Raw genomic sequence first — 26009 nt, 5'->3', positions numbered from 1 at the left:
TGTGACCCTTGGTTGAGAGGAAGTAATTTCCATGTTTGTCTGTGTGTTGGTCTGTTGGTGAATGGCAAAGCCTCAGGGTGGTATGATATGCAAAGGAGATTTGTGTTTATTTAATTAGTGATCCATTGCCTGCTGGGAAACTCTCTGACCCTGGTGGTGCCGTGTCTTGATTTTGGTGTTTTTCAGAACTGGTAGCCAAATTTTGTTTACTTTTAGGGTTTCCTTCTTTCTTGTTGAAGTTGTCCAGGTGTTTGTGGATTTCAATAACTTCCCTGTGCATTCTGACCAGATAGCTGTTGACATGATCCAGAATTTCAGTGTTTTCGAACTGAAATTCTGATGAGAGACTTTGCAGACTGGATCAGCCAGAAAAATCAGCAGTAGCAGAACACATTATAAACCAACCTGGGCATAAAAAGCTATTTGAAAACACTGAAATTCTGGACCATGCCAACAACAATCAGGTCACAATGCAAAGGGAAGCCAGTAGTGTTAATGATGGCTTGATAATCTTTATATATGTTGGTGACAATTTTAATCATTTTTTCTCCCATATCCGTGGCTATACAGAATCATAAAATATATTGTCATTCTATTTTGTCAAAGGTCTTGGCTGAGTCATATGTAGCTATTTGCTACTGAGACATGCCTGTAAACTAAACAATAAGGTTAGACATTGAGGTTACTGGGTCAGCAATTTGTCTGTGTCTAACAAAGCCAAATTGGTCCACTTCTATGTAGTTTCCTGCAACAGAGTTCAGTCTGTTTGCCAAAATGGCAGAAAAGATTTTTGAATCTTGATTAATAAGGGAAATTGGAAGAAATGAAAAAATTTCTTTTGGGTCCTTATCTTGCTTTAGAATTAAAATTATGTTCAACATTTTTGATGATTCTGGTATAATTAGTACTGCTATCCAAAATAGAATTAAATAGGTTTTTCAGTACTGGAGTTAACTGTTCTTCAAAAAATCTTATAAAAAGAACTACCAAAACCATCTGTGCCACAGGGCTATATTGTGTTTCAGGTTGTTTAAACAACATCATGAATTTCTTGAACAGATACATTTTGAGCCAAAAGATCCTTATGCTCATTTGTAAATTTTATGATGTTACAGTGAGATGGATAATCTATTATGTTGGAATTGGTTGAGTTATGGAGTATGCGCAGTTTATTAAAAAATAAGCAAAAAATAATTCATTCACACTTTTATGTTAAAAATATTATTCCCTTTAGTGTCTTTTTCATATGAGTTTTCTTAAATAGATGTGCTAATAATTTTGAGATTTTGTTGTTAATTTTTTTGGTAAATAACAGCTTTTTCGAGATTTTGTTGATATCTAACAAATTTAATTCAGATTTTTAAAAATCAAAACACGCTCTAATTTTTTATTTGCTTTTTTTTTGAGGGCGGGGGGTCCTATTCTAGATTTTTAATTTCTTGTGAAATTGTTGATTTGGTCTCTAGCAGTGTTCTTTCAAACTGATGGGATTGATACAGTTGTCCCTCTAACAGTTGCTTTTAATGTCAGTGTTTGCATTTATGTTTCCTGGGTTGTCTTTGATAGAATGCATAATAACACTCTTTATGATGTTTTTAAAGTATTTCCCTCTAAATAATAAAGATTCAAATTTCCTGGGGAAGAAGGTTTTTGGAATATCATAGTCCAGTGTAAAAGCTGCATATATGGGAGCATGATCAGATGTCCAGATTTGTCTGATGCCCACTTCCATAACACAGTCTTGATATTTTTAGATATCAAACTATAATCTATATGAGAGTAATCCTCGTGTCTATTTGATTAATAAGAATAGTCTTTCTCATTTTCATGCTGATGTCTCTATACATCAGATAAATCAAATTCTGAGAATACTGAGTCTATACACACATAAGTTGAAGAGTCTCCAGTGGATCTATTCTCCTGTTAAGTCCTACTTTGTCACCTCATCATGGTGTGGCAGTGACTCTGGTCTTTCAAAGGCAATGCTAGTGATGCATAAGCTATGGTAGATTCTACTAAACCAGTAAGACTTCAGATACAGCCCTGACAATAGCCTGTGCATCAGCCATACAAGAAACAACAAAAAAACAAAGAGGCTCACCACCAGAAGAATGGCCATCAGGTGATGGGTTGGTCCCAGCCATCCTGAATACAATGATAGTGTAGAATAACTGAGACCTTCATTGATGTAGAGGCTGCACTGATGAAATCATGTATCCACAAAATATTCCAGAAACCAGTCTTCCATTATTTTACAATAGGATTGCTACTACATTTGGAGACTCCCTCCAACTTCCCTCCTCCACCCCACCCTGCACAAACTGTGGACCAGATTCCTCCTCTCTTCCCATCTTAGCTTCTCTGTTTCCACCCTCTATCCACTCAATCCAACCCCCCCCCCTCACCTTCAGTCTCTCCATCCGGTTGCTGTCAGGACCATTCCACTGGATGATGAGCTTCCCCAAATCCAGCAAGAATACATCGCCTGAGTTGAAGCTGCTCCAGCTCATCTCCACCTATGCAAGAGAAGCAGCATATCATCCAGCGGGGAGGGAGGGGGGGAAGGCTATTTAAGTTTAGTGTATTTCAAGATATCAGACCAGGATCCTCTCATTATGGGGGAACTTGAACAGGGGATAAAGGCAACACACACACACACAGAGCATATAGTCCTGGTGTAACAAGAGGGTAGATGTCCTATCAGCATCTTCAAAAATGGGTAATTTGCACCAGTTCCAAGAATGCCCAGCTAACATGGGCACTTACTATGTTGTAGTACCAAAATAATGTATCCTGATAAGTTGTACAAGACTCAAAATATACCCTTGTGGTTTGCAATTTGTCCACCACAATGGGATTATTCTGTAGTTTTATGAAACAGTCAGAAGTACATACATTTTCAAGAGCCCAGACTTTGATAACCCAGCAGTGACCCATCATTCCTATTCTGCTACTCCTTGGTGCTTCCCTTCTGTGGTGGACCTACCTCTCCAGCCACTACATTCTTCTTGCCTTTTACATGCAGGAGGCGTTGTACATTGTATGTGTTGGTCTCCACATGCTTCATGCCTGAGGCCACACCACCCTTCTTATAGCTGTGGAGAAAGTGAAGGATGGGAGATTGTGACTTGCCCAATCTCACCTGGTAGGTTTCCATGGTTGAGCAGGCATTCAAACCCTGGTTTTCCACTGTCATAGTTCAACATGCAAACTACTACATTACACTAGTTCTCCTCTAAATGCACAGGCATCCTTTATCCTATACTGTACAACATCCTTTCCAAACCTGAAGACTTCCAGTTGTGTTGGACCACAACTGTCATTATCCACAGCCAGCAGAGGTAGGGAAAAAGGCCATGGGAACCCTGGATTGGAAAAGACTGCTATATAGTATCAACTTCAAACACTTATGCATCCAAAATCAAAAAGTCAGAATAATGCCTTCTGTTTTTGAATACTTTTATTCCAATATGTAGGCATACATTCAGATGCTCAGGAATGAGCCATGGCATGATTCAGACACACATGGCCATCCTTGTCCTTCACACAACGAGAGGAGTCTAAAAGCCTCAATTTTAAAAATTTCTAATAAACTGCAGTTTATTAGTTTCCCATTATATACAACATTGGGATTTTTTTTCTATTGTGTTTTGCTTGGATAACTAAGACCAAACTATAATTAGATCCTGGTTTGTCTGACCATGGTTAAACTAAACCACAATCTTCCTCAAATTTGTATATAAGAAGGAGCTGTGTTTTATCCCAAACCAAATTGGATGTTTTAAATTTTCTCCCCTGACATGCCAAGTGGATGGAGGGAGAGCACGCAAGTTCAAATCTCACTGTGATTTGTTCTTGTAATCCTGTGATTCATTCCTGCAATGATAGCCATTGCTATTGTTACAACTGAAGCATGCTGGTGAACACAGATTAAAGTAGTAAAATAATCTTATGTTCTTACTCTCTTGTCTGCCTCCCTTTCACCAGTGTTCTACCTCATCTCACTCTCCGTACTTTGCATTCTCAGTGCTTCATGAAACAGGGTCCCATAATTTGCAAAACAATTAATCATAGAAGTATTTACTGCTTGGTGCAGCCTCCGTTTGAAGATGCTATCATGACTGCAGAATTCTTGTTCTTGTACTCTTGCTGAAAGTTGTCCCTTAGACACTAAGAATCATAGAAACATAAAGCTGAAAGGGACCACAAAGGCCACCTAGTTCAACTCTCTGCCAGGCAGAAAAACACAGTTAAAGCCCTCTTGAGAGAGAGCCATCCAACCTGGGTTTAAAAATTTCCAAAGAAAGAGAGTCCACCACTGTCCAAGGCAACCTGTCCCACTGTTGAACAACATTTACCATGAAGATGTTTCCCCTAATGTCTAGGTGGAATCTGTTTTCCTATAATTTGAATCCATTTGTTCATGTAGTATCTGGAGCAGTAAAAAATAAGCTTGCTCCATCTTCTACATGACATCCCTTCAGTTATTTAAAGAGAGCTGTCATGCCATCTTTCAGTCTTCTTTTCTCTAAGCTAAACATACTCACCTTCCTAACCCATTCCTTGTAGGGCTTGGTTTTCAGACCCTTTACCAATTTGGACACATTTCCTTAGAAATGTTCCAGCTTGCCAATATCCTCCTTGAACTGTGGTGCCTAGAACTGGACATTTTATTGCTGCACAAGAGGTAATACTATTTGCCAAATATTCATTTTCTGACAATCATTTTGAGGTTTTGCTTCTTATTTAACTGCCTTTGGGTTTTGTTGCTCACTTCTTTCTTTATCATCTGTTTGGACCATGTGGGTCTATATTTGACATGTTTTATCAAAATAACACCTAAAATTTCCCTAGTGCAAAAGCATGGAGGTTTCTCTTGAAAGATTCATTGTTCTCTGCCTAACAAGGGTATGTGTGATCTCACAAAGGATGGAGACCTTTTTGTATTGCTAATGGAATTCACATTTTATCTCTTTGACTTTGGAATGCTTTGTTCCAGTGCCATATGGCCAGAAGGAGGGGGGGGGCTTCCCTACATCTCTCCACTACATCCCTTCACACTATCTTAACACAGAACAACACACCAACAGCACCTTGACAAAATGCAGTTTTGTGACTAACATTATCATTCTTCTTTTTTTAAAATGCTCCTGTATGATTTTTAACACCTTCACCTGATGAAGAAGCCAGTGGAGTATTGAAAGCTTGTATCATGTATTTTGAGAATTTTGGTTGTCAGAATAAAGGTATCACTGTTTTGTGCATATTAATTCTGAATTACACATTGGGTTCAGAATAAAGCATAAACTGATTGACATTGGTACCCCCAACTAGATGTATGTGTATGTATCTTACTGCCTCTCAGATAAGGAATATCTTTTCATCTCTCACAGTAATATTCAGCTCCTGTTCCAATCTGGCTCTGTTTCATAGTCAGAAACATAGTGACTAAACTCCACTGTTGGTCTATTCAAAGAGAGGCTGCTGAATGGCTTCCTCTTGTTTGTTACAACTGATCAGAAAAAGTCCAGCCTGCCAGAATTCTCAGGGGACAACTTCCCAGTGGTGGAGGAGGGCAAAGGAATATTTTACCTTAAAGCTCTTATTACCTGTATGTAAGCCTTGGGGAGACATTTCAATCTATTAGAATGGGAGAACCTTGTACAAAAAGCAAGAAATGACCAAATAACAATGCCACAGGAAGTATCACCAGGGGAACTTCTGGAGAGTCGGCTTGAGACCTCAGGAGGTCTGGATTTGGCTCCAAAACTTACTTTTCCCCATTGCTGGTTTAGGACACCAATTTGTAACATAAAAAGTAGTCCAGGAAACTGCAATTTCCCTGTTTAGCCACAAGAGGATGACAGACAGCCTTACGTACATGATACCCTGTTTGAAGTAGCTTCGGAAGGCCTCGCTCTCATAGTTTTGGACCTCTCGGTGTTGTACGGCCACCCCACCCAGGTGTTCATCCATCTGGGTAGTGTAGATGGCAGCTGCACCCTGCTCATCCTGAGATGATGAGTTGCCCAGCCAGTAGTGGATATCGTATGTGAAGCTGTTCCCTGTTTTATGGGTCTGAGTTGTGGTAAAAAAAAAAAAGAGAAAGAAACAGCAGCAGCTACTTAACAGGCCAGGTGTTTCCATATATGTTCACCCAATCTCCAGTGAGATCCTTGCCTCACTTGTTCAGTAGACAGTCTGGTTCCCATACTGAGCTAGACTTGCTCATAGTTATCCATAAGATTGCACTAGGGAAGCACATTTACATGGATTGCTGTATTAACATGCAAAAGGGAGTAAGATCAGCATCCTTAGATGTCCCACCTTCTGATGAAGAAAATGCAGTGGGTAAATTGCCTCATTCATAACACATTCCGAAAAGCAACAAAAACATTAGGAAAACACATGATGCCACATTATAATGAGAGAAGATAAGCAGAATATGAAGAGTGACCATGTTTGCTGCACATAGGTACTCTCTAGTCCACCATTTTGTTCTCATAGTGGCCCCTCAAGCAACAATACCTTGGAGTGGCTGGATGGCTGGTGGAAAGGCAAAATGAAGGCATTGCTCCTGTGAATAAAAATTTCTGTCCTCTCCCCTATGAAATGTTCCTTCAACCCCTTAATTTCTAGCACTGCATCATTTAAAACTTTAGTTGAGCATTTAGAAATACAGTGTGAGCATCCAAGGAAAAAGTGCAGGCACAGTTACCAAGGGAATACGAACACAGCAAATAGGAGAGTTCTAGGTTGAGTTCAGTGTCACACTCTCTACAAATTTGGCTACAAATCTGGGGACAGAAAGAAAATTTCATTTGGGGGCCAGAGTTCTTATTTGGATGGCAAAGTCCATAGTTTCCCCACACACACATTGCACCCTTGAACAGCACTATTCTGTCTGTGTTTCTGAGAAACTGGTGTGCATCCTTTGATACTTGAGCTTGAATGCTGTACCCACTGATAGCGTTATGCTCAGGAAGATGTCCAGTCTCCTCTTGTAGACATTAGTGGTCATCACTGCACCGTGCTCATAATCCTACAGTTTTACTGTGCCCTATGTGAAAATGTATTTCCTTATTTTTAATCTTTACTGAACTTCTCACCATGCAGCTTCTATGGACAGACTTTGGTATCATAAGGAGAAAAACTCCCTATCCACTCTGTTCATGCCAAACATAATTTTAAACATCTCTATCTTGTTTCTTTTTTACTTGCCCCCTTTTTTCTAACCTCCCAAAACTTAAGCTTGTTCATATCACATCATGCAGAGAAACAAGATTCTATCAAGGGGCTGTGCTTTGGTCTGACAACTCATTCTCTTCACCTGCCCATCCAACCATTTGTCGGATTCTTAACCTGATAGTCAAACTGTATGCTAATATACAGTTATCCAGAATGGTCCAAAGGCACAGTGCAGCCAGGAAGTGAGTTTAGAGAATGACTGGGAATGGACATAACATGAAACATTGATTATTTATTGTTTGTTAGCTTTCCTACCTTTTGGGCAAATTCAGCCTTCAAGGCAGCTTCCAACAAGCAGAAATGCAAAAACATTGATTAAAAGTCATGAAAATAACAAGGATCGGGTTAAAGGAGCCAATATTAAAAAAAAAAAAAAATTAAATGGAACAACACATTTAAAGAAGGCTATTTAGGAGGTCTATCATCTGAGAAAGCTCAAATTGCTTTTAATAACTCTGAGTCTGGTGCACATTTAATAGTACTGAGAGCAGACTCACAGAAATCAATGGGATTTAAGTTAGTAATTCACTGAATTCAGTAGATTCTGTCTAAGTCTGGATATAACTTATTAACTTACTATTATCCCTAAAATAATCTTCTAAAATAAATCAGTATTATTATTCCCATTTTACACATGGGGGACTGAGGCTAAAAACAAAGACAGTGATGCTTACAGCTAGCTGTTGAGTTCAAGGCTGTGACAACGTTTGAACTGTGGATGTCCTGGTTCATGTCTCAGTCCTTTGCCTGCTATCCAACAACAGAAGTTAACCTATTCACTTACATCTTGGTTTAAATCCAATTATTACTCTTTGTAACTGGGCTGTTGATGAGTGGGTCCCATGGACATTTCTTACTTTTTGAGTTCCCATATACTGAAGCAGAATTAACAGCAAATAATGACAACAACATTATATAAAAAAGCAACTTTTCCAAAAGTCTGTTAATAATGTTAGGTATGATCTAAATGACTTTATACCTGCTGCACTAATGCTACATATTTTCTTGTTTGAATTACCCACTATGGAAATGTCCATGCAATCTGTCTTCCTCAGCTATGATACATAGCATAACTCGCTTCCCACAAGCTATATGGGCAAGAAGACATCCCTATCCTTCTTCTTTCTTGGGCTGACCCCACTTTTTTTCCTGGCTGTCCTGTCCCAGTTCGCTTAATGATAGGAAGCCTGCACCACTGAACATTCCTTTTACCGAGAGAATAATGTAAGCATCCCCTTCATAGAAGTTTCCATATGTTTTGGGTGGCAGGGGTACCATCTCCATGTTCTGGAAGGGAAAGGAAAGAAAAATTAGCCGAGTTCAGGCAAAAGATGCCCCACTCAGATGCTCTTGCATCAGGGAAAGTGTTCTTCCTGTGTTTTTCTTGACAATCAAGGCATGATGACCTAAATGGGCCTTTGCTAAGGATGTGAACATTTGCAAGTGAGTTTTGTTTCTATTGTGTTTCTCGGGATCCCACAGGTGGTGGATAGCTTCCATGTTAGTGGGGCAGCAAATCTCCTCTTGGTCTTAGTCCAAACTTTAAAACAACTACGTCAGGTCTGTAACTATAGCAGAGAGGGCAACATACTGGCATTGCTCTGCCCAATAAGAATTCTGCTTCTCCCTAGTAATTTTTTTCTTCAATTCCCAAATTCCTGGCAATTGCAATAAGGATAGGGATGATAATTTAGAAACATCAGTTTAAGTTTCTGAAGAAAAGGGGCCAGCAAAAGTACCAGGGGGATGTGTGAATGCAGCAAATGTATATCTTCTAGGTGTGAATAATGATCAGTGTTTCACTCTGTGGAGTGAAATTTGGGAACTGAAGGAAAATTCATTTAAGGGCAGGATTCTTATTTGGGGCCCAGTGCTCTCATTTAGGCCCCATTCCCACTGGTTTAGAACGCGGATCAGGACACGAATCATGGGTGCATTGTTCCCATTTGGGTGCATTCCATTCACATTGCTCCGATACCGTTCCCATTGGAATTTGAATCTGACTCCCATGTGATCGAATTATCCTGAAAAAGCCCAAATCAGTGGTTGATAAGGTGGTTTAATTTAACAGCGCATTTTTAGCGAGTTTTTCTATGCCTCCTGATTCGCGGCATACGAATGGGAACGACAAGGGTGTCTGATTTGGGAACTTGGAGATGGGAAGAGCAGTGCTCAAGGGGCTGGCCTGGGGGTGTCACCCGCTTGTTCTCTTTCCTGCATTACTGGCGCCATTTTCTTCCGTTTGCATAGCCTTTCTCCTGGTGGATTGGGAAGCAGGGTAAGGCGCTCATGCTACATTGAGCTCCAAATGCAGTAAACACATTACTCCCCCTGCAACCTCTCCCCTGCTCCACATTCATAGAGCGATGTGTGAGGAGAGCCATTGAACACCATTTTAAACTATTATTTTTTTCTTTTTTCACCTCCACCTGAGCAGCAGATGGGCTTTGCATTACATGCCTGCTTGATCACCCCCCAGACAGTCCAGGGAGCAATGGGGGAGGCAAAGGGATTTGGGGCAAATACAGGCTTCTCTTCTCTCTTTCCCAGAGGAACTATGGGAAAACACAGAAGAGTCTGGATGCAAAGGGATTTGGGGTAAATAGAGGCTCCTTCACTCTTCCAGGGATTTGGGGTAAATAAAGACTCCTTCTCTCTTCCAGGATTTGGGGTAAATAAAGACTCCTTCTCTCTTCCAGGGATTTGGGGTAAATAGGGGCTCCTTCTCTCTTCCAGGGATTTGGGATAAATAGGGGCTCCTTCTCTCTTCTAGAGGGAGTCTGGGGAGACACAGAAGAGCCTGAGACCCAAAGGGGTTTAGGGCGAATAGAGGCTCCTTCTCTCTTCCAGAGAATAGATTTGAGGGAAATAGAGGCTCCCTTTTCCCTTTCCTGGAGGGGAAAAGTGCCTAAGCGACTGATTGGCTGTGACGTCAAGTGCTTAAGCGCTTGATTAACAGCTGATTTTAAAAAAAAGAGGTCCCAGAAGGGCAATGGGAACGGGGAGCAAAATAACCCACTTCAAATTACCACAGGGAAAATACCAATGGGAACGAAAACAGGGGTAAAAAAATCTGGGTCTGTTTGCACCTATTTTTAATGGGAACGATGGGTCAGATTCGATTATGACTCGGGGAAAAAAATCCGAGTCAGAATCGCAGCGAAATAAGCCACTTTTTTGCCCAGTGGGAATGGGGCCTTGGTCTCCCTGCATAGCCATACACTCATCCCTCCACATTTATGGATTTGACTTTTGCAGATTTGATTATTCATGGATTTTATTCATATGTTCTCTCTAGGAATATCTAGGTCCTCCAGTGCAACTCTCTGGTCAACTTTAGCCAAAAGTTGAACTGGAGAACCTAGAGATTCCTAGAGAGGTGTTCTCTCTGATTAAAACATAGCTTTTTTGTTATTTGCGTTTTTCCACATTCACAGGGGTCCTGTGCCCCTAACCCCAGTGAATGTGGAGGGACAAGTGTATTTTTCCACCTACTGGGAAAAACAGTGTTCAGCACCTTGGACAGCCCCTCTAAAGAACAGAGCAGATACCATGCTCAATTCACATGGAAGCCACCAGGGCAGAATCCCAGTAGTATTCTTGGCCCATCCAAAGTTGTGTGGCTTTCACCCCCTCCTGCACAGAAAGTCATGTTTATTTTGGGTGCATACCTTTCTTAATGTACACAGTTTTTACACATTTCCCTCCACCAACTAAAACATGTTTGTTTGTGCACATTTTCCAAGTATTCACATGTTTAACCATGCACGGTAGCTTGGGTATAATATGAAAAAGAAAAAGACAAGACAAAAGAATCCAATGTTTATAGTTTGGATGGAAAATTGAAAGGTACATGTGTGCTTTCCGTCCATAGTCTTGCAGACCACAAACTGGATAATAATTTATAGTAAATCTTTGTTGACATATTTTTCTTTTCAATCCCCCCCTTCTTTTCACTTAATGTGCACATTTTAAAAAATAGAAATAGCATCCCCTGGGGGCATGTAATAACTAAAAGCTAAGTAAGCAAATGATTTAATTATTTCTTTCTCTGCTGCAGTCCTGGAGAAAAAATCCCTTTTCTGAAAATTCTGTTTGTATTGGGAGGAAGTCCTCTATTGGTTCCATGGTGTACCCTCCCTTTGCTCTTTATAGCTGGAGACTACTTTGTCCCACCATTTCAGACAATGTAATGTAGGAGGGATTTAGAGCATATTGGGACTACAGCAGGGAGGGAAAGAATTATACTCCTTCCCACCCCAGTGGTGTTCAGGCTCTCCATAGGCTACTGTTTCCTATTTCACTTTTTTTTAAAAAAAGTATACATTAATTACATTCACAGAATTAAAATCATTACCTATCTTGGCACCCAGAACAGTACATTAAATATGAGATTCTGAACTGCCAAAATTAACCTTTAAAAGGCAAGAGAATGTGAAATTCTGGGAAGGAAAGGAAAGGAGGCACGTGTGTCTTTTCCTCAATTTATATCATGTGTGTTTGTCCTCCTGTCCATCCTTCTACTCACCTCAATCCGCCATATCTGGAGACCAGGTGTTGTTTTGTTCAGTGTCTTGGTGACTTTGGCATTAAGTTCTACCATGGTGATCACTCCCTTCTGGAGGGATCTGGCACTGTGAATGGGAAAGGCCATTAGTAACAGCCACATCTCATATGTATAATATAATGTTTAATTAACAATGCGTAAGCTGCTCTGATAGCCTTTTGGCTGAAGAGCGGGGTATAAATTATTATTATTATTATTATTATTATTATTATATACACACACACACACACACACACACACACACCAACATCTGAAAATCCCCAAAGACAGACAGGCAGACAGACAGACCTAGTCTGCTCCCTGTATCTCAGAATCTTGAATATCTCTCAGATGCAGGTGCAAAGCAGATGGCCCCAAAGGAGGAGGAGCCAAAAGCCCCTCCAGCTCCAACTGGGCCAGGACTGTGAGGACCACATGGCTCGTTCCCAAAGCAGGCCACCGCCGCAGCCCAAAGCCTCACCAGCCAGGAGTCAATCTAAATTGACGCCTTTTTCAGCTGACTTTTCCCGACTTGGCATGGCCTTGGCACAGCTTCCGGCTATTTTGGGGACGTGCATCATCTAAACGCTATGTCCCCAAAGCAGCCGGAAGCCACTTTATTTGGCCTGTGTGTTTTGGGTCATGGTCTTCCTCCTTTCCTACTACTTTCTACTTCATGGAGCACTATCATCTTTTCGAATGATATGTCAAAGGTACAACAGCTTAACCTTAATTTTGGCTTCTAGTTAAGAGTGTAGACTTGATTTGCACCCAGACTCATTTATATATCTTTTGGGTAGTCCATTGTGTCTTCAGCACTCTCCTTAGCACCACATTTCAAATGAGTTAATTTTTATGCTGTCATATTTCTTTACTGTATTGCTTTCAAAGCCATACACAGAAATCAGGAATACTGGGTGGCGGCGTTTGCGGCGGCGTGGGAGGAGGCGGAGCTGGGTCAGCTGGGCTTATAGCCCCAACGCTCCCCAGCCCCGGCGGTGGCGGCGTTTGCAGCGGCGCGGGAGGAGGCGGAGCCGGGTCAGCTGGGCTTATAGCCCCAACGCTCCCCAGCTCCGGTGGCGGCGTTTGCGGCGGCGTGGGAGGAGGCGGAGCCGGGTCAGCTGGGCATAAAGCCCAAATGCTCCCCAGCCCCGGCGGCGGGACCCAAGTTAGCCCCACGGATTATCGGTGGGGAGAGAAGTGTCCCCTGGTCCATCGGCCGCATATACGCCCCTGTTCGGGAAGGCAGACGACAGGTGATGTGAGATCTATTCTCACTAGCCCTTCTCATAGTGGTAAGTCACGTCCTGATTAGGAACCTGGGTTTCCACCCCACGAAGGGGGGTTATTTTGGTGGACTCACGGGGGGCCTGTGCTACCTCCTGGTCACATATTCTCCGTGGGGGAATTGATAGGGGTGGTAGAGAGGGTCGCAGAGTAGCCATTTTCACTATAGAAAGCCTTTGGCTCTGGTTTGCCTTTATTCCCTTTTAACATCTACAAAGTGTGGGGGGGAAAAAAGGAAGTTCCATAGCAATTACATGATAATCAGCCCGGACTGTGTATCACTCTTCTTAATGTAAACTGTGATAAACTTCGACTGACTTTGGGATTGAAAGATATATTGATATAAAGAAGGGAGAAGTTAGATTTAAGAAGAGGAACTTGAGGATAAGATTTTCACCTATTGATTTAGTAAATTTGTATCTAGTAAGGTATGGCAATGGGTACAAGATCCAAAACCCAGACTTTAACACAATCATTTGGACAAACATTTTTTTTTCCAAATTCCAATACAAGAAGAGGATCAATGGAATTGCCAAGTAAACAAACTGATATTACAATGACAATACTAAAAGAGCTGAGAGAATTTAAAATACAGAGCAGACAATAACTTAAGGAAACGAGAGAAGAAATTAGGTCCGATATGCATAAGGAAATTGAAGGCTTAGCAAAAAAAAAAAAAAAAAAAAAAGACAAAAATTCAAAAAAAGAAAGAAAAAAAAAAAAGGAAAGGGAGGGGGAAAAAAAAAAAAAAAAAAAAAAAAACAGGCAAGATTTCAAGAGAAGTAACAGAAATAAGAGAGGAGGTGGAGGAGGTAATAGAAAAAACTAAAGAATTAGACAAAAAGACAGAGAAAATAAATAAAGAGAGAGAACAGGATAGAAGAGACATATTACTACAAGAAATTAGATATAGGGAAAGGAGTGCCAAAATTAGAGGGCTGCCGGAAAGGGAAAACGAACAACTATTTGAAAGTCTAATACCAGAGTTAGCAAAATTTATGGGAATGACAGAAGATTTTTTGGATGTGCAAATTGAGAAAATATTCAGAATAAACTCAACATTTGCAAGGGAAAGAAATCTGCCAAGAGACGTAGCCATTTGCTTTACAAATGTAAGAATTCGAGAAAGGTTATGTCACGCAAGTTATGAGGGAAAATTAGTGATAGAAGGCAAAGAAATTGAGATATTCAGAGACTTACCGGCCTTTGTGCTAAAAAAAGTCAAGAATACAGATTTCTTACACAATTACTACAAAGAAAAGAGATATGGTATCGCTGGGAAAAAGTAGAAGGCATTTCATTGACATATAAACAGAGAAGGTATAAAATAAATACTATAGAAAAAGCAAAAGAATTTTTTAGGAGATTAAGAGCCCAGACGAGAAAGGAACAGGAGGAGAAGCACAAAAAGGAGGGGAATAACAACAAAGAAGAATCCCAGGAGGAAGGAAACAAACATAATGAGGATATAGATTTATTGGGATCAGGAGAGGAGGAGGAGATATTGAATATTGATTTAGAAAGACAAAGTTTGACACGTAGAGAGTTAGAAGAAGGTGAAGTAAGCCTAATAGAAGGGTGATTGGATATAGAAATACATACACATGGCAACAAGAGGAATTAAAATTGGATCACTTAATGTAAAAGAGTTGAATAAAAATCATAAAAGAAGGGAAATATTTCACTATGTGGAAAAAAATCGGTTGGATATATTGTGCATACAAGAAACAAAAATTAGGGAAAATGAAATAAAATACCTAAGAAATCCGAAACTAGGAAGTCTCTTTTATTCCTCTGACGAAAAGAAAAGGAGAAGAGGTGTAGCGATATATGTAAGTAGGAAGTATGAGGCAACAGAAATTTTTAAAGACAAAGATGGCAGATATGTGGTCATCGAAATTGCTATAGGAAATGAAAAAATAGAAATAGTAAATGTATATGCTCCCTTAGAAAGTAAAAGTATTTTTTTAAAAAGACTAAATAAAGACTTAACAAAATGTAATGGAAACAATTATTGCCGGAGATTTCAATGGAGTCCTGAAGCCAAAGAGAGATAAGCAATCGAAAAGAAAAATCAAAGACAGTCAGGGAAAGTTACCAAAGGCATGCTTTGAGATGATAGAGGAAAATAAATTAACAGATGTTTGGTCACATTTATATGAGAATAAAAAAGGATTTACTTTTCATTCAGATTCCTACAACTCCCTCTCTAGGATAGATTTATTTTTAGTTACTGGAAACATGCTCATAAAAACAGAAAAGATGGATATCGCTCCGAGGTTGGTGTCTGACCACAACCTAATAGAATTGATATTGGAAATACCTGAAGAAAGGAAACAAGGGCATTGGAGATTAAACGATAGAATAATTAAAGATGGAAAATTTAAAGAAAGCATGAAGCAGGAAATAAAATATTTCTTTAAAGAAAATCTCTTTAATGAGATTCAAAGTAAAACAGTGTGGGATACATTTAAATCTGTGGTACGGGGACTTTTGATAAAAAGAGGTGCAGAAATAAAAAGACAAATACAAAAAATAGAGGCGAAAGATAGACAAGAGTTGAAAAAATTAGAAGAGATAATAAGTCAAAACAAAGACAACATCAAAATTAGAAAACAGTATATTCTATTAAAAAATAAATTACAATAGAAGAATACAGAAGAATTAGTCAACAAATTAAAATTTATAAGACAAAAATATTTTGAAGGTGCAAATAAAACTGGAAGATGGCTTGCATACAAGTTAAAAAAGGAAAGGGAAAATAAAAGAATAAATAAAATCAAAGTGGGAGAGAAAATTATAACTAAACAAGAGGATATCATGAAAGCATTTCAAGAGTATTTCAAAGAGGTATTTAAAAACAACATAAAGGACAGTGAAATAGAGGGGAAAATAAGAAACTACTTAGAAAAAAAGAAAATAAACAAACTTACGAAAGAACAAATAGAAAATTTGGAAAGACCTATACAAAATGAGGAAATTATACAGGTAATAAGATCACTGAAGGAGGGCAAATCCTCAGGGCCTGATGGCTTTACTCCTCCCTTATTTTATAAAACCTTTGAAGAAGATGTGGTGGAGGCATTAAAGATAGTATTTAACAACATTAAAGAAGAAGGTACACCTGGCATATGGCATACTGCTAATATTTCACTTATTCCAAAAGAGGGTAAGGACAATACAAATATGTCAAACTACAGGCCAATAGCCTTATTGAATGTTGATTATAAAATATTTACAGGATTATTAGCAAATAGGTTGAAAAAGATTTTGTGTAAGATTATTAAGGATCAAAACGGTTTTTTGCCGGAAAGACAATTGAGATACAATATAAGAACGATACTAAATATAATAGAATTCTATACAATATACAAAGAAAAAGAAATGGGACTAATGTTAGGGATGATGGGAGTTGCAGCTCTTCTCCTGGCTTTCACTCTCACCACCCTGGTCTGCGGAAGAACAACCAGTTTGACCAGTAGCTCTGAGAATTGGCTGAAGATGTCTTCCAATCTTCTCTGCAGTCTGCTGGTTCTTGTTCAGCTCTCAAGACACCAGTCAACACAGTAGTCTTCTTAAATAAAAGATCTACTTTTATTCTACTATATACACTATGCACAAAACAATTCACTACTCACAAAACTCACAATACTATACTCCTCAATACCCACACTACTATACTCCTCAATACCCACAAAAAGTATTGCCATACATTATTGCTTATATAGACATTTGTCTCTCTATTCATTATACAGTTGCCACCTCCTGGGCGTGTACATACATTATGATTGACATACCATACTTGGCTCAATCTAGCCCTCACATTGCATCATACATTACTGTCCACTCAATGACTCTCAGGTGATATCAATTTGCACCTTTTCACTTTGTCATTGCCTCATATGTCCTTGGCTTTCAGGACCTTCTAATTACATTACTTACAACACCTGTGTGACAATTCAATAACTTTTGCTGTGTCATGTTACTTTCAAATACATTCATATACATATTACATTTCTTGTGACTATATATCCCATGTGGCTTTTTCCTGACAACTAATCTTTGTCGATGCTGAAAAAGCCTTCGACAGTATACGATGGAAATTTATGATGAAAGTATTACAAAGTAGGAACACACTTTATGGCAAATCTATCTCATTTATATACAAAACAGAAGGTGCAGTTAATAATTAATGGACAGAAAACTGATTACATCCCAGTGGAAAAAGGAACGAAACAAGGATGCCCACTTTCTCCTTTGCTTTTTATAATAGTTCTCGAGGTTCTTAACAATGCAATCAGGGATAATGAAAAAATAAGAGGAACTAAGATTAAAGGGTGTGAATATAAGCTTCGTGCCTATGCAGATGACACGATAATAATTTTAGAGGACCCACTAAAAAGTATAGATATTACGTTAGCGGAATTGAAGGATTTTGGAAAATACTCTGGTATCAAAATAAATAAAGAGAAAACACTGATAATTACAAAGAATATGAAAAAGGAAAAGGAGATTGAATTATTTAATATCTCTGGGATTAAAGTGGTAAAGAAGGTAAAATATTTGGGGATATGGTTGACTAACAAAAATCTAGATCTGTTTGAAAATAATTATAAAAATGTTTGGTCCCAAATTAAGAAAGATTTACAGACATGGAACAATATGGAATTGTCATTACTGGGGAGAGTGGCAACTATAAAAATGAATGTATTACTGAAAATAATTTTTCTATATCAAAATATACCCATTATTATTTAAGGACAAAGTGTTTACGGATTGGAACAAGGAGCTTAAAATTTTTTTGTGGAAAGGAAAAAAAGCTAGAATCAAACAGCAAATTCTAAAGAAAGAAAATGCAAAAGGAGGGTGTGCCCTACCTGATTTAAAGATTTACTTTTGGGCATGTGGGCTTTTGTGGATTCAAGACTGGATGAAAGTGGACAAACCTAGCTTATTGAGTGTTGAGTCGTGTAATATAAGATATGGCTGGCATGCCTATTTATGGTACCAGAAACATCAGATTAATATAGATTTCCTACACCATGCAATTCGTAAACCCCTGTTAAGAATGTGGAATATAATTAAGAAACGATATTATCAAAAAACTCCATTGTGGGTATCAACCCAGGAGGCCCTCTTTAGTAGATGGGAAAAGAATAAAGATTGGTTAAGATATAAAGATCTTTTGAAGATAAAGGGGAATGGAGAAATAGATATAAAAACGAAAGAGGAACTGGAAAAAGAAGGAAAAAGTATACAATGGTTTGGATATTTACAAATAAAATCTAAGTTTAAAGAAGATGCAATGAAGGTAGGATTTGAAACAACAGAAAACAATTTAGATAAAATTCTCTGGGGAAAGGATAAAGGTAAAATTGCAAAATTATATAAGGTTCTTATGACATATGAATTGGAAAATGAAAATGTTACTGACAGTATGACAAAATAGGCTCAGGAGATAGGTCATACGATCTCTATGGACAATTGGGAGAACTCATGGGAAAAAAAAACTGCTAAATTTACGGTTGCACAAGACTTAAAAGAAAATTATTTGAAGGTCTCTAACTGATGGTACTTTACACCAGTAAAAGTTGCTAAAATGTATAAGTTAAGCACAAACAAATGTTGGGAGTGTCAAAACGAAAAAGGTTCATACTATCACATGTGGTGGAGTTGTCTGAGAATTAAGTGTTTCTGGAAAAAAATCCATCATAATATACAAACAATGTTAAATATACAATACCCTATGATACCGGAAATTTACTTATTGAATATGACATCTTATTTGGGAAAAGACAATGAGAAAAAATATTGGAAAATTATGCTGTACCTTATAACAGCTGCTAGAATACTACTAGCAAAAAATTGGAAGAGTAAGATTGATTGATTGATTGATTGAAAGTTTATTTCTATACCGCCGTTCCTACGATCAAGATAATACCAGACATAGAGGAATGGTTACAAAAAGTTCTGGATTTAAAGAATATGGATATATTGACATTGATACTAAAAAATAAGAATAAAGAGGTGGAGAACTGGAAGATTATAGATGACTTCTTGAAAAAAATATTGGCATATAAACGATTGGGCAATAATATGACGATAACATTACAGGAGTGGGGAAAAATACTTGAAGAGTGATAACGTAAATAAATAAGATAAAGAGTGTTAGTGGATTAAGTAAATATTGGACATGCATGCAAGGGTGAGTTGCTTATTTTGAATTTTGTAAGACTGTAATTGTTTGGAACACAGATAATAAGATGTAATAGATATGCAACAGAGTTGTTGGTATTACAATGTATGTTGTTCTTTTAATCAATAAAATTAAAAAAAAATCAGGAATACTATGGGCATGGATGCTTGTGAATGTGATATTCAATTATATATCTTCATGCCTGAGGACCACATCTAGCTCCTTCGTGGCTACCCTTCCAGTCTTGTTTTGATGTCTTTACTTACATCTCTATTTTTATTTCTTTTTTATTTCTTTAACTTTACTCTAATTTTTGACATTAGTAGATAATGGTCTGTGCCACAATCTGCTTCTAGTCTTGTTTTTGCAAATGATGGTGCTTCTCCATTTTATGCTTCCAATTATGTAGTTGATTTAATTCCTGTACTGGCTATCTCGTGATGCCCCCTTATCTAGTTATCTGTTCAAGGGCCTGAATATTGTGTTTGCTGCAAAGAAACTATTAGCTTCACAAAATTTATAAGCCGCTCTCTTGCTTCTTTTATTGATCCTAGGCCAAATTCTTTGACACTGTTTGCTTTTGCTGTTTCCCACTTCAAACTGCCTAGGATTATCAACATATCCTATTTTGGTGTATGATCAGTGTCTTCCTGGATGTAAGTATAGAATCCATTTCGTTATTTTCTGTCTTTGTAGCTGGAGCATAATTTTTTTATTATTATTGATTTTTATTGAATTTAAAAAAATACAGTGACAATGACATTACAATAACAATACAATGACCATAACAATACAATAACAATAACAATACAATGACACTAGCAATGACAATACACTAACAATACTGAACATTTAGAATGAGTTCCTAGGTCCTAGGAGAAACATATTGACATTATTACGCAATTAAACGTACATTAATATAAACATGATTTTCTCTCATTCAACCGCTTGTCTTTTTTTCACTTTTTCCAACTCTCCATTCAATATATATATTTTCATTGCTTCTTTCTACAATAATATTTTGGGGTTTTATTCAAACCAAATTTATATTTCCTAACTTTTCTCTATCAGCCTAATTTTACCAATAAAAATTGGTTATCTTATCTTTTGTTTTAACAAAATTAATTAAGGGTTCCCATATCTTTTTCAGTTTATCCCAGTTGTGACCTTTAACTAGACAAGTAAGTTTATCCATTTTCATATAGTCCAATAATTCCATCATCCATTCTTTCCAGGTGGGTTGTTCATCTCCTTTCCAATGAGAAGCGTATACCATCCGAGCAGCAGAAACCATATAAAATAAAAATTTACCCAATTTCTCCTGTTTTTGGATCTGAAATCATACCCAATAAAAATAGTTTTGCATCCAATTTAACATAACAATGTAATATTTGTTTAATTTTCTTATGAATATGAATCCAATATTTTGATATAATATCACAATACAGTGCTTCCTCGGGTTACGAAATTAATTCGTTCCGCGGCCGCTTTCGTAACCCGAAAAGCCTTCGTAAGCCGAAATGCCATAGGCGCTAATGGGGAAAAGCCGCGATTCCGTGTGAAATAGCGCCGAAAAGCACCAAAATTTTTTTCGTAACCCGAAAAAACATTCGTAACCCGGAACAATTATTTCCTATGGGATTTTTTCGTATCCCGGAAATTTCGTAACCTGGGTATTTCGTATCCCGAGGTACCACTGTACCACCATATGTGTATAAATGATCCTGGAGTCTTTGCGCATTTCCAACCGTCTGTTTTTTTATTCTTGTATATTCTGGCCAATTTATTAGGTGTAAGATACAATCTATTTCGCAACTTATAATAGTTTTCCCTGTGTATTTTAGTCTCTTGCACCACATTTTTTCCCATTCATCATGCATTTCCAATTAAAAAAAATTGTAAAACATAGAAATTTTTCAGGGGTTTTCAGTGAAAATAATTTTGTCAAATTCTTGGGAGGTTGGTTCAATGCCTATAGTCTTGACATCTTGTATAAATCTCTCTTTAAATTGACGGTGCAGGAACCAGTTAAAACAATATCCTTCTTTAACTAGATCTTCCTGAGATTTTAGGTTCAGATTATTAGAACCTTTAACAAAATGTAATACATCTTTGTAGGTAATCCATTTTCCTTTTTAATTTCATCATTTTTATGAAAGGCCCCATTAACAGAAATCCACAACGGCAACTTTAATAATTTAATAATAATAATTTGTTTTATTTATATACCGCTATTCCAAAGATCATAGCGGTGAACAGCAAGTAAGCTAATTAGCAAGTAAGCTAATTTGCCCCCAACAGTCTGGGTACTCATTTTAGCGACCTCGGAAGGATGCAAGCCTGAGGCGAGCTTGGGCCCTTTTGCTGGTCTTGAACTCGCAACCTTGTGGTCTTGAGTGAATGGCTGCAGTACAGGCATTTACCCACTGCGCCACCAGGGCTCCTTTGGATAGATCAAAGGTCTAAATTTTTTCCAAGCCTTCATTAATGCTTTCCTTACATAATTATGTAGAAAAACATTATTTGCTTTAATTTTGTCATTAAAAAGGCATGCGTGAAAACCAAATATCATTTCCAAACTTAACAAATTTCTATTTTCTAGCTTAAACCAATCTACCAGCCAGTCAAAACAATATGAATAAAAATAAAATTTTAAATTAGGCAATCCCAATCCTCCATAAATTTGAATTATGGTTATATTGAAAAGGTTTTCTCTGAAGTCTTACTGATATTATTCATTCAGACTTTCCCTTTGTTATACAGTATCCCCTTCACTATTAAAGGTACCCCATTTCTTTTTAGATTGTCTTTTTCCAAAAGGGCAAAAAACACTCTTTTCCTGTAACTGTCCCATTTCAGTTCACTTTAGTTCACTTACACCAAATATGATTATGTCTATATGATCCAATTTTTTTTTGTTTTACAATTACTAGTTCCTCCTGATTGATATCTCTTATGTTCCATATTGCAGTTGTGCAACTTTGTGCTTTTCTTTCACACCAGATCATATCAGAAGCTAACTGTCCCTTTGACTTGAATCCAGTTGCATCTTTAGACACAGCCCTACTCATAGTTGACCTCTGATCTTCCTCAGTAGTTGGCTGAGTGCCTTCCAACTAGGGTGTTTCATCTTGCAATACAACGTCTTGCTTCATTTTGGATTGTCTCATCATAGTATTTTCAAAGAAAAAGCCAGTCAGAAGTTTCAGTGGCTATGATTTCTAAGGATCACAGCATGGGGTAGTCTTCTTGCTTCACAGCAGAAGGGGCAATGCAGACCATTGAGAACCAAAGACTGCTTTATGCAAAATAAGAGGAAGAGTCTGTATAATTCAGCTTTTATCAGTGTAGAAGATACATTATTTTGGTACAGCAAGTGGTGGTGGTGGTGGTGGTAGTTAGTATTGTTCACACAGTTGTGACTCGAAAACTGGGACTGTCGAAAAAGCAAGTACCAATGTGTATCCCTCCCTTCACTTTCTCTCTCTCTCACACACACAAAGAATTCCCACTGACTGATCAAATTTCCAGGTTTTAAGAATGGAGTATTAATCCTGCTACCATTTCAAGGCCAATGGATAGGAAAGTTGATATTAGCAAGGAGAGATCACATAGCTGAATGGCAACACTCATACCTTGTAAACTTAAGTTATGGCACCACCCATTCAAACTACATCATTAGTAGGGTTGCAAAAGGTCTCTGCCTGAACCTCAGAGAGCTGCTATCATTCAGTACCATACTGGGCAAATACTGACCTGTCAATTTAATATATTTACACTTTCAAAAAAATACTATTATTTTTAACTTAAAATGGGGAATTGAAGGAAAAACTTTTTTTATAGGAAAGGATTCTGCCTACCTAATCTAATCCAGAAAATTATATGGAATAATTCTCAGAATAATTATCATTAACTCAATTTCTTATTGTTCAGTTTATACATTTTCAACTTTGGAGACAAAATGTGGAGATCTGCAAACAAGACTTCCTACATTAAAAAAAAAAAAAAGCAGCAGTGAACCATGTGCTCTCCTACTGTTTCAGGCAGGGTCTACAGCACATGGGGAGCAATAGAAATATCTTTTAAAAAAAACAACCCTCCCTGAAGCAGTTGCTTCAGATGCTGTGGAGGTAGAGTTAATTGGAAAATAGTGTACTAAAGATTTACGCTCCCTAGCCTCAGCACTCAACACCTTCAGTTGTCCCCCTGACCCAAACCTCCATGTCCTCCCAGCTGCTTTCAACACCTTTAGAATTAGGAGAGGTCTTCTTAATGGGGAGACCTGCTGGGATAGATGAGAATTTTTTTGCAGGTGGATTTTTCTAAATAAATAAATACATACATACATACATTGCAATATTTTCACATTTCTCCATCTTTGGAGTGGAAAGAGATCTAAAAAAATCTAAACATGGAAATAATACTGATCTTTCTGACCTTTTTAGAAGCTTCACTATTTTTTAAATTTATTAGTAAGAACAGAGTGAAAGCCTTTCAATATGTTGTTTACAAGGGTGCAACCAATCCCTATGTATTAATTTAGAAGAAAGTAACCAAGATGCCAGTGTGGTGTGGTGGCTTGAATGCTGGGCTAGGATTCAGAAAGTCCACAGTTCAAATCCCTATCCATCCATGAAAGCCCCCTGGGTGGCCTTGGGCAAGTCATGCTCTCTCAGCCTCAGAGGAATGTAATGGTAAACCCCCTCTGAACAAATCTTGCCAAGAAAACCACACAATAGGGTGGCCATAAGTCAGAATTTGCTTGAAGGCACACAATAACAAGCAAGATATGCACGGTGATTAAAAAATAATGGTGCAAAACTGAATAAGAATGGTTTTACTTTTGCACGATGCTTTTTAAATTAACCTGCATAATTATTCCACATATATAATCAGGGTGAGCATCTTGTTTAGCTTGAGATGGGGGCGGGGGAGGAAAGTACAAACTTGCATGAAGCACAGGACTCCCCAGCAAGCTTCAGAAAACCTGCAAGAACCTCCACATGTTCTTGTACTGTACAAGGGGTCTATGGGAAGAGGTAGGCTTGCCACATGTTTCTAGCAATGAAATTGTGGTTTGGGGAGGCTTCCAAGCACAATCCAGCAATGCAGGGCTGTCAGGAGAATCAGTCATATAGCACAACAACCATAAACACCTGTTGAGTGAATGGCAATAGCAAAAACAGAACCAGATTTCTTCTAACTTTCTCTTGCCTCATTTTAAGCAGAGGGCAGCATGACACACTGGAAGTGGGTCATTCTGGAATTGCACAGAGAGAGCCACTTGGCCACTTCCCTCAACATGAAGCCCTTTCCGACCTGGATTCCCTTTAGCCATGTCTCAGTTTTGAGTGCATTATAATACAGAAAGCTTCTCTTTGCTGTTGCTTCTTGTGAAGAGATTTGCTCTTTGCTCAAACTTTATGGCATACTGTTTGTGCTAAGTCAGCAACTTTCACCAAACAAGCAAGAGTGAGACAGTTATGTGGGGGAAGCAGAACTGGTGGATTCTTTTTTCACACACTTTTGAAAAGCCTCTGTGTGATCCCAAACAGTGCTGTAATCATAAAAAGATGGGTAAATTAAAACTGAAGCATAAACATGTTTGTACTTCACAGAAAAGCTCAAGCTTTGTTTCCTGGCCCTGCCTTCCCTCTGAAAAGACCTAGAACTTTCTTCATCCATCTCAGTTTGAAAAAAATCCCAGGAGGTTAAAAAAGGAACCACAGAGATTAATTAGAAGAAAGGAAAAGCTTGTTTCTCATCTTAGGTCCAAAGCCAAGACAATTCCAGTGCTTAACCCCTGGGCTAGAGCAATGACAAGCACAGGACAGATTGTGCAAGGATATACTCTCCTCACATCAGACAGAGGCAGCTGGTGTCAGGATGAGAAAGCTTACCTTAGTGGAGTCTGCTTGGTGGGCACACGGCACCTTGGAGACGGGCTGTACCTGAATAAAGCAAGCACGGGGGTGACCTTTGTTCCCTCCTTCCCTCGGCACTGAATGCCACCTGCCTTCGCCATATAAGGGCAGACGTGCCTAGGAAGGGAAGAGCCACAGAGTCAGCCAAGGTCCCTTCAACACACACATTGACACATTGTCCTTGTAAACCAGAGCATTCTCTCAGTGTGTGCTCCTGAGCTGTGCCTTTGGGCAGGAAGGAACCTACCTGTCTTACAGAGGAGGCCTGCACCACCTGTGATCCACCCAGCTCCCATGGAAGCCCACCAACCATGACTCTGGCAATTTCTTCCTATTTTTGGCAGTCCCATGCAGAAAGCAAAAACATGTCTGGTGGTTTGCATTAAACTTGGTAGGTCATCCTCCTAGCTCGTCTTCTTCAGTCTTGGTCCTTATCTCCTTTATATGAATGAAAATTTGGGTCAAGCTCCTCTCTTAAACTGCTGGAGTGCAGCTTCAGTGCACTTGTATGGAGGTCTGAGAACTGAGTGACAAAAGATGGTCTGTCTTAGATTGGTACATATTCCCAGCTCTTTAACATAGAAACAGCAATAAATTATACTGCTAAAATTAATAAAAATTGGAGTAACCAGGGATCCATTTTTGTATGGAAGGAAGACTCAGTCCAGCTCTGACCCTCAAAACCAGTTCCTGGACTCAGAATTATTTCATTCTAAGGATAATTAGATGTTAAAGGTATGTATATTCCCCGATTAACCTATTTTCTCTGCCACAATGGGATTTTCCCAGAAACCTGTGGTTCAGGAAC

The 26009-nt window shown here is 38.4% G+C and overlaps 1 protein-coding gene across 2 annotated transcripts in view; it reads right to left on the bottom strand.

Annotated features, from left to right (window-relative positions):
* VIL1 (villin 1) overlaps positions 1–26009 on the bottom strand; it is a 70526-nt gene that overhangs the window by 26415 nt on the left and 18102 nt on the right. Inside the window, exons 2-7 of one of the 2 annotated variants that reach the window (XM_042472302.1) lie at positions 25178–25318; positions 11777–11882; positions 8461–8535; positions 5882–6078; positions 2987–3095; positions 2406–2516 (exon numbers count right to left, since the gene is read on the bottom strand). In XM_042472302.1, the coding sequence (XP_042328236.1) occupies positions 2406–2516; positions 2987–3095; positions 5882–6078; positions 8461–8535; positions 11777–11882; positions 25178–25302 (723 nt within the window). In that variant the 5' untranslated portion in view covers positions 25303–25318. Of the gene's footprint in view, positions 1–2405; positions 2517–2986; positions 3096–5881; positions 6079–7503; positions 7533–8460; positions 8536–11776; positions 11883–25177; positions 25319–26009 lie in introns of those variants that run through there. The other variant, XM_042472393.1, reaches the window with a different exon arrangement.

Source organism: Sceloporus undulatus, chromosome 1 (assembly GCF_019175285.1).
Source record: "Sceloporus undulatus isolate JIND9_A2432 ecotype Alabama chromosome 1, SceUnd_v1.1, whole genome shotgun sequence".
Lineage (NCBI taxonomy): Eukaryota > Metazoa > Chordata > Lepidosauria > Squamata > Phrynosomatidae > Sceloporus > Sceloporus undulatus.
The sequence above is the reverse complement of the archived record's forward strand: the minus strand, read 5'-3'. Positions and strand labels throughout refer to the sequence as shown.